At 62.1% G+C, this 13,568-nt stretch overlaps 2 protein-coding genes across 2 annotated transcripts; both read left to right on the plus strand.

Annotated features, from left to right (window-relative positions):
* The first annotated feature begins 1,166 nt into the window (after positions 1 to 1,166).
* On the plus strand, positions 1,167 to 4,618 carry INHBC (inhibin subunit beta C). The gene is made up of 2 exons (XM_085040995.1): positions 1,167 to 2,085; positions 3,338 to 4,618. The coding sequence occupies exons 1-2, from the start codon at positions 1,368 to 1,370 to the stop codon at positions 4,078 to 4,080; spliced, it is 1,461 nt and encodes a 486-aa protein (XP_084897121.1). The 5' UTR covers positions 1,167 to 1,367; the 3' UTR covers positions 4,081 to 4,618.
* A 4,328-nt stretch (positions 4,619 to 8,946) lies between these two features.
* Positions 8,947 to 12,358, plus strand: LOC146425905 (inhibin beta C chain-like). Its single transcript, XM_085041021.1, has 2 exons — positions 8,947 to 10,025; positions 10,633 to 12,358. Exons 1-2 carry the CDS (start codon positions 9,719 to 9,721, stop codon positions 11,382 to 11,384), a joined length of 1,059 nt encoding a protein of 352 aa, XP_084897147.1. The 5' UTR covers positions 8,947 to 9,718; the 3' UTR covers positions 11,385 to 12,358.
* Positions 12,359 to 13,568: the final 1,210 nt, after the last annotated feature.

Below are 13,568 nucleotides of genomic sequence, written 5' to 3' on the forward strand. Positions count from 1 at the left end.
GCAGCTCCACGTGCTCCGCCAACGTGCCCGGGGCAGCGCGACGTGAGAGCGACCGAGCAGCGGCACCGAGAGGCGCGGAAACCTCACCGGGAGCCACCCGGAGCGACCCCCGAGAGGGGAAACACCGGAGCGGGACCCCGAGAGGGGAGAGCGGGAACCGCAGCGAGAGACCCCCGAGGGGGAACAGCAGGAACGGAGCCCGGAGAGGGGCAGGGCAGGAGCCCCGAGCGACCCCCGAGAGGGGCAGCCCCCCCCGGATCCCGCGGCGGCAGACCCCCGAGAGGGGCAGCCCGGGACGGAACAAGCCCCGGGAGCGCCCCGGTGGGAACAGCCCCGGGACACGCCGCCCGGCGGGGAAAGAACCGGGGGCACCGTGGGGAGGTCCCCGCGCTGGCCGCTGTCCCCGGAGCGCCGCGATCGCCCCGCCGCCCCCAGCCCCGCCGCCCCGCCGCACTTACCGGGCCGCACCGGGCCGGGCCCTGCGCCGCGGGGCCGCCGCCGCCACCCCGGGCCTGGGCCAGCGCAGGCCGCCCGGGCGGGGCGGCGGGGAGGGCAGGACGGGGGGGAGGGGAGGGAGGGTGGCCGGAACGGGGAAAAAACGGGGAAAGAAACGGGAAAAAAAAAAAAGGGAAAGAGGAGGAGGCGGCCCCTCCCCCGCGGCGTGCGCGCTGCGTCAACGCGCCCTGCGCGCTGCGTCATCATTGCGCGCCCGCGCGCCCCGCGTTGCCGTGGCAACCGGAGGGACGCTACGGCGCGGGGATGGCGGGAGGGGTGTGGGGCGCCCCCTGGCGGGCGGAGGGAGCAGCGGGGGCGGCACGGCGCGCGCAGCGCCTTTTATGGGAAGGGGCGGGGAAAGGGGCGGGGATAGTGTCAGGCTCCGCCCACCAGCCCGTGACCCCGCCCCCCGCTCTGCCCCCTCGGGGGTCCCGCAGCCCCCGGGATCCTCCATCCCCAGGGATCCCAAATTCCCCGGGGATCCCACAGCCCAGGGATTCTCCAGCCCCTCGGATTCCACATCTCTGGGGATCCCTCATTTCCCTGGATCCCTCATCCCCCTGGGATCTCCTGTCCTCAAGGGTTCCTCGTCCCGCCGGGATTCCCCACCCACCTGGGATTCCCCTTCTCTGCGTATCCTCCATCCCCAAGGGTATTCCATTCCCCGTGCTCCCCCACCCTGGGGAGCCCCCATCGGTCGGGATCTCCCATCTCCGCGTATCGCCCATCTCCAACGGCCCTTCCATCCCCCAGGATCTTCCTTCTCTGCAGAGATCCCCCCGCCTGCGGGGAACCCCCATGTCCCGGGGATCCCCCACCTCCGTGCTCCCCACGCCGCACCGGAGGCCTCCAGTACACCCTAGACACTCCCCATGTCCCCGGGAGCCTCCACCGTGTACTGCCTCTGCACCGCCGGGGTGGCACCGAGGTGGGACCGGGGTGGCCTCGATGTCCCCTCCGCGCCCCCCGAGCGGCAGCACCATCCGCCCGGCTCCACCTTAACCGGAGCGGCCGCGCCGCGCTGCCCGCGCCCGGGCGGCTCCGCGGGAGCGCAGGGGCGTTTATCTCTCCCGGGATCAGCCAATATTTGTGGCCACGTCAGGAGAACGAGCCCATCCTCGCTCCCTGCTCCCGCTGAGTCCAGTTCTGCCACCCCGCTCTGCTCCTTGCCCATCCGCTCGGTCTGCTCCGCTGTCTCATCCCTTTCGGCTTCTCGGACCCTGCTGGAACCCCCACGCTGTCACCTCCCGCCACCGGAGATGACGGTCACCGTGGCTCTCCTGCTCCTGAGCCTCCTACGGCTGGTGGCCACCAAGGACACATGGTGTCCGGCCTGCGGACTGGCCGCGCTGGCCCCGGGGACGCAGCGGGACGTTCTCCTGGCGCTGGCCAAGCAGAGCATCCTGGCCAAGCTCCACTTGCCCGCCAGGCCCAGCATCCCCCAGCCCCCGGCCCGGGGAGCCCTGCTGACGGCGCTGCGCAGGATGAGAGCACAGCGCTCGGACACGACAGCCTTCCCCGGGATGCTCCCACCCCGCAGGGCTGGGACGGGGCTGCAGGAGTACGAGATCCTGAGCTTTGCCGAGTCAGGTGTGTACGGATCCACAAGCCGAGGGTGGGGGGCGTGCAGGGAAGGGAGGTGGTGGGAGGTGGGAGGTGTGTGGCAATGCCGGGCTGTGCGCCGGGATGGTGGGAATAGCGCTGCTGGGAGGTGAGAGAGGATCCCAAACCTCTGTATCCACATCCCAAGTGTATCCCAAGAGTGTTACTCACAGATGGGACATGCAAGGGTGGGAAAGTGGCACAGAGTGCAGATGTGCTGCTGTCTCGTGGTGACCTGTTGTCCAGTTCTGCTGAACCCTCCCCCTGGTGCTGGAGGTGGACAGGTCAGATGGCCACGTTTTCCAAAATGGGATTTTTTAGCCTCGATTTCCTGTCAGCTCACAGTATGTGGACAGAGCTCCACATCCCACTGTGCCTCCACATCCCACCCAAAGCAGGGGGTGCCTCATTTCACTCCAGAATCTGCTGCTTCTGGGAGGAGAAAACTCCCCAAAACTCTCAGGGCTCCTGATAAGCCTCACTGGAAAAAGAGGGTCCTGTCCCACACTTCTTGCACACAACTTTCCTAGGAGAGTTGCAGACTCACCACCCCATCCCACAGAGCATCCTGCACCCCCACCTTCCCAGCCCAAATTCCGCATGGTGAGCTGGGGGGGCTCTGCTCCCCTCGCAGGCCCCGTGTCCTCAAAGCCCTCGGGGAACAATGCTGCTCAGCGGCACATTGTGTTCCCACACTCCAGGACAATGGGGAGTTGTCTCCTGGCTTGGTGGAGCGTCGGCTGGGATCGAGCCGGGGGGTGAACCCAGGCTTGCAGCACGGGGAGGGGGTTGTGTCCTCACAGGCAGAGCTGTGCCAGCAGCCCCGAGTGCTCTCATGGCCCTGTCAGACCTTTCCTGGCCAGGAGGAGCAGCAGCTCTGCAGCCAAGGAAGAAGGGAAGGCTCTGGAGAGATCTCAGAGCCCCTTCCAGTACCTACAAGGGTTCCTAGAGAGCTGGAGAGGGATTTCGGGATTTCGGGCAGCGGCGTGGAGTGGCAGGATGAAGGGGAATGGCTTCACACTGGAAAAGAGGAGAATTAGATGGGAGTTTGGGAAGAAATTCTTCCCTGTGAGGGTGGGCAGAGGTTGTTCAGAGAAGCTGCCCCATCCCTGGAAGTGTCCAAGGCCAGGTTGGAGAGGGCTTGGAGCAACCTGGGATAGTGGAAGGTGTCCCAAGCTGTGGGATGAGATGAATCCCACCATGGCTTCACTCCTGACTCTGCTCTTGGCTCTGTGTGCAGGATCCTCCACTTCCCACAATGTCCACCTGCATTTCCGCTTCTCCCAGGAGGTGGCAGGGAGCACTGAGATCCTGCAGGCCACCCTCTACCTCTTCTGGGCAGCCCCTGGCCCCGGGGCACAGCCTGTCACCGTCAGGCTCCTGCAGCCAGACCCGGCGGGGCCAAACATGACAGTGACCAGCGAGACACGGCTGGAGGTGCAGAGATCCGGCTGGACCACACTGGACGTTGGACCAGCTGTCCAGAGCCTCTTCGGACAAGAGATCCCGCGGCTCACGGTGGAACTGGAGGTGCCGGAGGGCTGGGAGTCCCCAGTCCCATCCGACCACAGTGATTCCCACTGGCCGTTCGTGGTGGCCCAAGCCCGGGCCAGGACACCCCACCGTGTCCACCGCCGCGGCGTCGATTGCGGCAGGGACTCGCGGATGTGCTGCCGCCAGGAATTCTTTGTGGACTTCAAGGAGATCGGCTGGGAGGACTGGATCATCCAGCCGGAGGGATACCACATGAACTACTGCGCGGGGCTGTGCCCGCTGCACATGGCTGGCATTCCCGGGCTCGCCGCCTCCTTCCACACCGCCGTCCTAAATCGCATCAAAGCCGCCAGCGCCGCGGCGTCTGTGGATTCCTGCTGCGTTCCCACCCAGCGCCGGCCCCTCTCCCTGCTCTACTACGACCGGGATAGCAACATTGTCAAAACTGACATCCCCGACATGATTGTGGACTCCTGTGGCTGCACCTGAGCGGTGCCGGAGAGGGAGGGAGGACAGGACGATCCAGTGCTGGGCTCTCTCTTCCCGGCTCCTGGCTAAGAGGGAGGAGTTCTGCCAAGGGGGTTTCTCCTCCTGAGGGTGAAGCGTCAATGGTGACGCCGAATGCACAAGTTCCCTCCTCCCTCGCCTCTCACACAGCTCTTTCCCTCTTCGGATCTGCCCGTGGATTCCTCTCACAGCCCCTCAGACCAGCTCCCGATGGACTCCAGAGCCTTCTCCTGCTGGATCAGGATGGTCCTGCTGCCATCCCAGCCCGAGATCCTGGTGTGGTCTGGGTGTAGCTACACCAACCCAAAATCCACCAGTGGCCATCCAGAGCTGCTGGAGCTGGCGAGGACAGAGGGCAGGGGTCATCCTCACGGCCCCACTCAGCTGGACATGTGGCTGAGCAGGGAGAGGAAAGGGAAATTGGTCCTGATTTCCTCCCAGTGGGAGGAATGTGTCTCCCTCTCCAAGCATCCCAGCTACCTGGTGTCCAATAAAGACTCCCAGCCGTGGTGTGTGCACATGTATGTGTCCACGTGTGTGCCCTGTCATTCACCAGCACAGCTTCCAGTGCTCCTGGCACGGGCAGCCCTGGAATGGCACAGGACAGACCCACTCTGCCCCTGAAAACCCAGGCAGGGGGACTGGGTGTCTCCACACTGCTCCCAAAGACCTCCCATGCTCTCTGCCCCTCAGCTGCCTTTCCCAGGGGGATGCAGAACCTCTAAATCCCAACCAGATCCAGGGTTTGTAATTCCCACCAGGAAAGGCACCATTCTTCACTTGGGCCAAATTTCCCATTCCACCCAAGCCACCCACTTGGCCATCCCTGTCCCAAATCAGCACAAAACCGAGAAACTTTACCTTTTGAAGTGGATGATCTTCGGGGCAGCCTCACCCCTACAAGTCCCCTGGGCAGAGCATCCCCTTGGCACATCCCTGGCCTGTAGCCAGAGCAGCTGCCCTCCCCCTCTGCCCCTCGCCAGCCCGGTGACAGCAAAGTGGGACATGTCAGGGCCGTGAGAGCGGGGGGCAAAGGGCGGCTCCGACACATCGGCCTCGTTACATAACTGCATGTTCAGGTTTCTCCACAGCTCCCCACGTGTGCCCCATGTGCGAGGACTGGGAAAGAGGGGAGAAGGTGCTGGGGTGGGGCATTTGGGATGGTGGTCGCTGAGGGGTGGCTTCAGTCTTGGGATCCACCCTGAAAGTGCTGACAACCAACCTCAGAGACTGGACAGAGCTGGTCCAAGTGGGGAGAGGGTCGGCAGAGGGAGGAGGTGGTGTCAGACCCTCTCCCCAGCCAGCTTTGCATCCACTGCCCACTCCAGGATGATGAGCCATGAGCAGCTCTGGCTGGAGCCAGGGCAGGATTGTCCCACCTGGACAATCTAACATCCAGGACCTGGAGAATGGATGTTCATTGGACCTGGAGAATGGATGGAGGAGCCAGCAGCGGGTGACAGCGTTTGGCCACATGTGCACATCCTCTTGCAGGAGCTCCCATGAAGCCCCACTGGAATTGGGACCCCCATGTCCCCAGCTGGGTGACCTCAGTCCTGGGATCCTGCAAGGGTTGACAGCTGACCCCAGAGGCTGGAACAGGACTGATCCAGGTGGGAAAAGGGTCAGAAGAATGAGAAGGTGGCATCAGACCATCTCCCCATCCAGCTTCACATCTTCTGCCCCGAGCAGCTCTGGCTGCAGCATGGGTTTGTGTTGTCCTGGAGGAGCTGTGACACTTGGAGAAGAGATGGAAGGGCCACCAGCAGGTGACAGTACCCACATCATACACATCCTCCCACCAGCGCTGATGGAGCAGGGAGCTCCATCTCCCCAGATCCAGGTGTCCAGCTGCCTCCAGGACTCAAACCCAAAGCGTTCCTGCCGCATGGGAAGGGAGGAAGGCTCAGAGATCGATCCAGTCTGGGATCCAAGGCCACTTGCGCAAACCCAAAGAGGGTTTGGTGTTTGTTTTTGCCCTTCTTTTTCCAACGCCTCGTTTCACTGTCTATATTTATTGAACAAACAACTTCCCTGGAGCCAGCGCCAAGCTCCCTGGGGTGCAGCAGCTGTGGGCACGTAGGGATCAGGGAAGGGGCAAGAGAGCTGTTGGCTGCTCCTGTGGCCACACAGAGCCCTCAGCTCCAGCACCACAACCCTGAGATGCTGAGCTGAGGCTTTTCCCATTGCCACAGGAAGCACAGCACCTGGATGCAGCCAACAGCCTCTTCCTCACCCACAGCACGGAGTGCCCAAGGCTCAGGAATTCCAAAATATCACTTCCCACCTGGGCAACATGCAGGTGAGGAAGGTGCAGTCAGGGAAGAGTGATTCCCTGGAGCCAAAACCCTCCCTGCCGTGACGCTGTGCTCTGCTGGTGTTCCCTGCTCTCTCAGGAGGCTTTGGAAGTCCCAGCACTGGGAGATTGTCCTGTTGGGACCAGTAAGGCCAGTGGGGAGCCCATCCTGCAGCCCCCAGCACAGCAATGCCATGGGGACACGGCATCCATGGAATCACATGCAGATGTGACACGGATGGGGACAGAGGTGATGTCCCCGCGGTCTCCACTCCAGGAGGGGACAGATGTGCTGGACAGACCAATACCAGCCAGTATCAACAGCCCCTGAAGCAAAGGTCCAAGCACACTGTGCCAAGTGTCCCTGGGCAAGTCCAGGTCCCAGGAGGGGTGGGAATTTCTGACAGTCCCTTCCCTTGCCTTGAAGAGAGTTAATGTTTAATTCCCAGTCTCATGGCTCGTTCCCAGCCAGTGGCACCTCTGTGGTGAGTGGTGCTCTTCTCCCAAGGAACGAGCAACAGGGCAAGAGGAAATGGCCTCAAGTTTTGCCAGGAGAGGTTTAGATTGGACATTAAAGGAAATTTCTTCTTGAAAAGGGTGGTCAAGCCCTGGAACAGACTGTCCAGGGCAGTGGTGGAGTCGCCATCCCTGGAAGTGTTCAAAAAATGTGTCGATGTGGCAGCTGGGGACATGGTTTAGTGGTGGCCTCAGCTATGCTGGGTTAAGGGTTGGACTCAATGATCCAGGCTTTCCAAATTTAATGATTCCATCATTCCATCATTCCATGATTTCACCATTCCATCATTCCATGAGCCACGCTCAGGCGCTGCTGCACGAGCTCTTGGGGGGTCCTGGCTCAGCCCAGCCAGTTGTCACCTCCAGGTCAGGTCACCAGGTGCCACGTTCGCCCCACCGGCCACGGGGTCAGAGGCCCAGGAGCCATGTGTGCACCAGGTGCTGAGCCCAGGGGGACCTTGGGGGGTATTTTGGTCAGGTCAGTCCCTGGGCTTTGCTTTCTGGGAACCGCTTAATCAACAACACAATTATGCAATGGGTGCAAGAGCTCTGCGCTGACCCCTGCCCTAGATCCGGGGGCTGGAGCGTGCCGGGGGGCACGCGGTGTGAGGGGATGGGGATCACCTCTGGCTGAGCTGGACATGGAATGGGGTTCATGGGGTGTTCACCATGCAGAGGGATCCTGGCAGGTTTAATCCCTTTGGGGACATCTTGTTCCCAGCCTGGAATGGAGGGTGAGTGTGTTGGAGAGTCCCTCACTCATTTTGCCACGCGTTGTCTCCTGTTTCCTGCTGTGCCACAGCCCTGATCCTGGCTTTAGGGATGGACAAATTCAGCACAGCAGGGCAATGGGCATGTGGAACACAAGGAGCATGTCCCAAATGGAGCAGATATCCAGATATTTGGGAAGGGGGCTGAACATATATGGATGTGTATCATGGAATTCTGGGATGGTTTGGGTTGGAAGGGATCTTAAAACTCATCCATTTCCACCCCTTGCCATGGGCAGGGACATCTTCTACTCTCCCACTAACCAAGCCTTGTCCAATATGGCCTTGAACTCTTCAGGGATGGAGCTTTTCTGAGCAACCCATGCCAGTGCCTCACCAGCTTCACAGTGAAGAATCGCCTCCCAATATCCCACCTAACTCTGTCCTCTGTCAGTGGGAAGACATCACCCCTTTTCCTGTCACTCCAGGTCCTGTAAGAAGTCACTCTCCGTGTGGGAGCCCCTTTTCCTGTGAGCACGTGTGCCCTGAACCTGGCTGGAAGTGCCACCTGCTCCATCCTGTTCCTCCCCAGGGCTCCCAGGCCCTGTGGGATCTGTGCTCCCAGGCCAGCCTGTGCCCACTCTTTCCTCTCTGTTGACATTCCTGGGCTATTCTGGGAGCTGCCAGCGGGCCCAGCCAGCTGAGCCCTTTGCCCCTTGCTCCGTGGTTGCATCACCTCCGGTGGGTGCTTTTTTCCCAGACAGCCCACTGTGTTTACATGGCACCTCTGGCTTGGCCAGGGCCAGGGGCTCCGTGTGGTCAAGACCTTGGAGTCGGTGCATGGCATGGTGGGCACAGGACATGCCGAAGCACTGGCTTGGCAGGGCTTCAAGTTCCCTGGCTCTGCTCTTCCAGCTGGGCTCTGCTGATTCCTCAACATCGTGGCAGCTTGCATCACTTTGGGGAGAATTCTGCCAGCCGCTGCCCTGCCTCAGTCTGCACATCCTGCTCCAAAGAGCCCGAGGAAAATCTTCAACTTGATGTGACACTGACTGTCACCTCCTGAGTCCTCAGGACATGCAAATCCCCTTTTCATTGTGTGAGGAGGAGGGAACACGGTGTTCACATTCCCTGACCCTTCCCAGCTCTGTCCTGGGCTGAGGATGGATCGGGTGGTCCAAGGGCTGGGCTCAGACCCCCAAACCCATCACATGGAGGGAGTGACCAAAGCCCAGAGAGGTGACAGTCCCCAGGAGCTGCGGATCATCCCAAGAGCCCCTGACCCCTGCCAGTTCCTCTGGCAGGGAAGGTCATAGCTAGGATGGCTTGGGGGGCAGTGCCCAGACTGGGGGCAGGTCTTTGGGATCCATGGACAGGCAGGTGAGCTGGGATCCCTCTGGCTGGCTGCTCCGGCTCTGGGGATCCTCCACCGACCAGGATTTGCCTCAGCCCTCACTCCCTGAAGGTTTTGGAGCTTACTGGGGGGCTGGTCGGGGTCTCTCTTCCCCGTGAGGAGATGCCAGGGTGACCTGGCAGAGCCCACGGGCACACAGAGCCCCTTGCCCACACAGAGCCCCTTGCCCACACACCTCTGCATGTTCCACTATCTTCACACTCCGGTATGAACCTCCCCCTCTATGACCCTCACTCGAGTCCAACCCACGCAGGCACGGCAGGGGTCGGTGCTCGGCCCCCCGTGGGTCTCCTCCAGCAGCGACCCGACGGTTCGCGGGGACCGGGAACGGGAGAGGATGGGGGGCTGCCCACCGACCCCCCCGCGGGGAGGCGGGGGTGGGGTGCTAATCCCGGTAATCCCCGACGGGACGGGACGGGCAGGTGCGGCGGCCAATGGCGGGGGGCGGGGGGGCGGCGGGACCGCCCCCGGCCGCAGGTGCCCAAAGCAGGCCGCGCCGCACCGCTCCCGGTGCCGCTCCCGTCCCGTCGGCGCTGCTCCCGGTGCCGCTCCCGTGCCATCGACGCCGTCCCGTCTCGCCGCTCGCGGTCCCGTCCGGTCTCTACCGGTCCTTCGGTGCCGGTGACGGTCCCGCCCCGTCAGTGCCGCTCCCGGTGCTGATCCCGTCCCGTCCGGTGGGCGCGGATGGCGGCGCGCGGCGCGGCCGTGTGGCTGCTGCTGGCCGCGGTTCTGTGCGCGGCGGCCGAACCGCGCTGCCCGTCGTGCCCGGCGAGCGCGGAGCGGCGGCTGCTGGAGGAGGTGGCCAAGAAGCAGCTGCTGGAAAAGCTGCGGCTCCGCGATCGCCCGCGGCTCGCCCACGCCGTGCCCCGCGCCGCCGTGGCCCGCGCCTTGCGGAGGCTGCAGGCGGGAGGCGCCCGGCAGAGCCCCGGCGTTACCGAGGGGGAGGAGGAGGAGGAGCAGGGCTACGAGATCATCAGTTTCGCGGAGACAGGTGGGTGCGCGACCCCCGACGGGGCGAGGGTGTGCCGGGCTGCGGGGGAGCACGGTGAGCCCCGGGGTGAGGAGTCCGTGTCCTGCGCCCTGGGGACACCTAGGGACGCGCAGCCCCGCGCGGTGTGGGTAGCTCGGGAGTCACCGCACCTGTCGCGCATCGGTGACATCCCGGCGCCGCTGCTGCTCAAGGGCTCAGCCTGGGGAGGGGAGGTCGCCTCTGTCCTGCTCCTGCCTGTTGGGACCCTGCACCAATGCTGGTCCCCCTCCCACCGCCCTCCCCAAAACATGGGGCTCCCCAGGGTGCCTGGGACTCCTGAGCAGTTCGAGTTGGGAGCTGTAGGATTAGCTCGGGAGGCTGGAAACAATTTCCAGCCTCACCCTGTGAAGAAGGGCCAGGTGAGAGCAGGATCCCCTTCTGCCAGGCAGAGTGGGACAGCTCCCCACTCCGGAGGTTACATTCCCAGGGAAGGGTGGAGGACAGACCGAGGACCCCGTGAAGGGGAGAGAAGTTTTCAGGTTTGCTTTGAGAAGCTGAAAGTCTTGACTTGCTGGATGGCGGGCGAGCATCCCTCAGTGCTCACCTCCTCATCCCTTTCTCCCCTCAGATCTCACATCTCCCTCCAGTTTGGGGCTGCAATTCCAGTTCAGCCAGGCGCAGGACCAGGACATTCGCATCCTGCAGGCTCAGCTCTGGCTCTACATGCGAGTGCCCCGGGCCAGCCTCACCCTGAGGATCTTCCTGGCTGGTAACGCAGGGGCTGCGGCGCGGGGCAACCACACGCTGCTGGGGGAGAGGCGGCTGAGCACGGCGGGCAGCGGCTGGCGCTCCTTCCCCCTCCTGCCGGCTCTGCAGAGCTTTTTCGAGGGGCAGAGCCGGACCCTGCGGCTGGAACTGGAGAGCCGCGGTGATGGCAGCGATGTGATGGCATCAGTCAACGCCAGCTGGTCCCACCAGCCCTTCCTGGTGGCCAAGGTGAAGGTGCGGGAGCCCGAGCACCACGTGGCCAAGCGCAGCCTCCGCTGCAGCCAGAACTCCAACCTCTGCTGCCGCAAGGATTACTACGTGGACTTCCGTGACATTGGTTGGAACGACTGGATCATTAAGCCCGAGGGCTACCAGATAAACTACTGCGTGGGCCAGTGCCCTCTGCACGTGGCAGGCAGCCCTGGCATGGCCTCTTCCTTCCACACAGCCGTCTTCAACCTGGTCAAAGCCAACAACATCCAGGCGTCGGGGCATTCCTGCTGCGTGCCCACGCGGCGCCGGCCGCTCTCCGTCCTCTACTTCGATCGCAACAGCAATATTGTCAAGACGGACATTCCCGACATGATTGTTGACGCCTGTGGCTGTAGTTAGGGCAGGGGGAGCAGTGCTGGGACATCCCTTCTCCAGGACTGTCCCTCTGGTGGGGGGGGAGGGAGCTGGAGAGCTCTGTGAGCTGGAGTTAGCCCTCGGTGCAATGGACCCCTTTGGAAAGGTTGGGAGGGAGGGAGAGGGTCTTGCCAGGGGGAGCAGGGTTGTCTCCAGAGAGCACCTCGAGCAGGGGTCTCTGGGGACATATGGGACAGAGCCAAGGCCACAGTGGACTGCCCAAGCCTGGGCTGTGGGTGTTGATGACTCTGGACATCCCTGCCTGCACTGTTCCCAAGCTGATCCCACATTCCTGGCGGGCAAATTCCCCTCTGGTGGTGGGGACCATGCTTGGTTCACATTCAGTGTCCGATGAGGGGTTGGGATGTGGCTTCCTTGGGAGCAGAGTGGGATGAAGAAATAGATCTGCTTCCTCCACATGGGAATCTGGAGGACAAGGCAGCCCCGCCTGTTTCCCTGCTGCAACAAACCTTCCTGCATCCAGTTCAGGCCTGGTTTTGGGACCAGATGGAATGGGACAAATGACAGGCCTGGGAGAGGAGGATGAAGGGTATGACTTCATCAAGAACCCCCAGACAGCAGTGACTGGACAAAGTTCTCTGATCCCTGGAGGGCCAAGCTCCCAGGTCCTGTGTGCTTCCCCTTTCCCTGGGTTTGTGCTTTCCTTCCCTGCTCTCACCCACCAGCCAGGTCTCCTCCTGGTGCCTCCATACAGGGAAGTTTGGCTCAAACTTTGCCTTCAAGAGCACACTCAAGGTACAGATTTGTTTTGTGCCTCTGGTTTTGCAGCTATTCCTACTTTCTCAGTTCTTGCAGCCCTTGGGAATCCCTGGTGCTCCATCCTCTCTTCCAAAGGTCCCACTCTGCCTTCCCCTTCCTCATGCACCCACATGGCCTCTCCTTTAATTTATTATATAACCTTTTGGTGTGGCTTCCCAAATAAATGGGTGGAAATGCAACACACAGGCTCTGGCTGCTTTCTCCTGGGATCACCAGCAGGGATGGGGTGAGGGAGAGGTTCCTGCTTGGCCAGAAGAGCCCCAGATCCCTGGGGCTGGAGCTGCACAGGAGCTGCATGGCACTGCTGTACTGGAAGTTGGGGGAAGCTGTGGGGTTTGAGGGGGAAGCTGTGGGGTTTGAGGGGGAAGCTGTGGGGTTTGAGGGGCTCCTTGTGTGCTCACAAGGCCTCAGTAGGGGGGGGTCTCCCCTGAAGATGGGGTTCCCAAGAAGGGAAGGGAACCTTCAAGAAGGGAAGAGAACCAGGTACCACCTTAATGGGGACTGGAGAGGGGTGATCTGCAGTGGGAGCATCAAAACTCCCAGCAGGGCAGGTTCTGGGAGGCATCACCCAACTTGGAGCTGCTGTTCTCCACCTGGAGCAAACCCAAATGGAGCTCTGGCAGCTCTGGCTCCAGCAGGGTGATCTCAAACACTGAGCCACAGCTCACCCCCAAATCCTGACCCCCAAATCCCAAAATCTCCAAATCCTGCAGAGCCCTTGAGCACATCCCACCTCCCCAGCCCCCTTGTGTGCTCCCCCTGAACACCACCCAGTGACCCCAGTCTCAGCCCCATCACAGAGAGTCTGGTGGGTGATGAGGACTCTCCTGCAGCATTTGGGGTGGGATGCTCCTGCGGTGGGAGGCAATGCCCTCTGCTCATCCCGCTGAGATCCCACACGCTGGCCTGGCTCCCTGTTGCGCAAGCTGCCGCTCAAAGCTCACTTTGGGGCTGTTTTATCTGGGGACAAACCCCCTCGATTTCCCAGCTTGGCCCTGCCAGCGACCAAAGGGCAGCTTTCATCAGCCAGAGCAGCGGGCATCCCCCCGGCGCCCGGGGCACTGCGGCCGCCACCGCGCTCCCAAAATATCCCCGCTGGGAGGAAAAGCCAACGGCACCTGCAGGATTCCTGAGCCTCCTGGGCACTCCCAGAGCCCCAGTCCGTGTCCTGGGGGCACGTGCTGCCATCCACACGCTGGGAGCTGGGTCGCCAGGAAGTACATGGAGGACATGTGTGGTTTCTGTAAAGTCACCCTGTTCCCTTCCCAAATCAACATTCTGGTACAGAATGCATCCAGCTGATGCCTGATGGTTTTTGTCTTTTCTCTTTATACCATTTTTTATACATTTTTATACCCTTTTTATACATTTCCTATACCCTTTCCCTTT

Source organism: Lichenostomus cassidix, chromosome 29 (genome assembly GCF_008360975.1).
Source record: "Lichenostomus cassidix isolate B80296 chromosome 29, HeHo_3.0, whole genome shotgun sequence".
Lineage (NCBI taxonomy): Eukaryota > Metazoa > Chordata > Aves > Passeriformes > Meliphagidae > Lichenostomus > Lichenostomus cassidix.

Bases quoted from the DNA above. Each gene is read 5' to 3' on its own strand.
- INHBC (XM_085040995.1), top strand. From the start codon at position 1,368: ATGTCCCCGGGAGCCTCCACCGTGTACTGCCTCTGCACCGCCGGGGTG. The intron at 2,086-3,337 runs GTGTGTACGGAT...CTCTGTGTGCAG, and splicing joins CCTGAGCTTTGCCGAGTCAG to GATCCTCCACTTCCCACAAT.
- LOC146425905 (XM_085041021.1), top strand. From the start codon at position 9,719: ATGGCGGCGCGCGGCGCGGCCGTGTGGCTGCTGCTGGCCGCGGTTCTG. The intron at 10,026-10,632 runs GTGGGTGCGCGA...TTCTCCCCTCAG, and splicing joins CATCAGTTTCGCGGAGACAG to ATCTCACATCTCCCTCCAGT.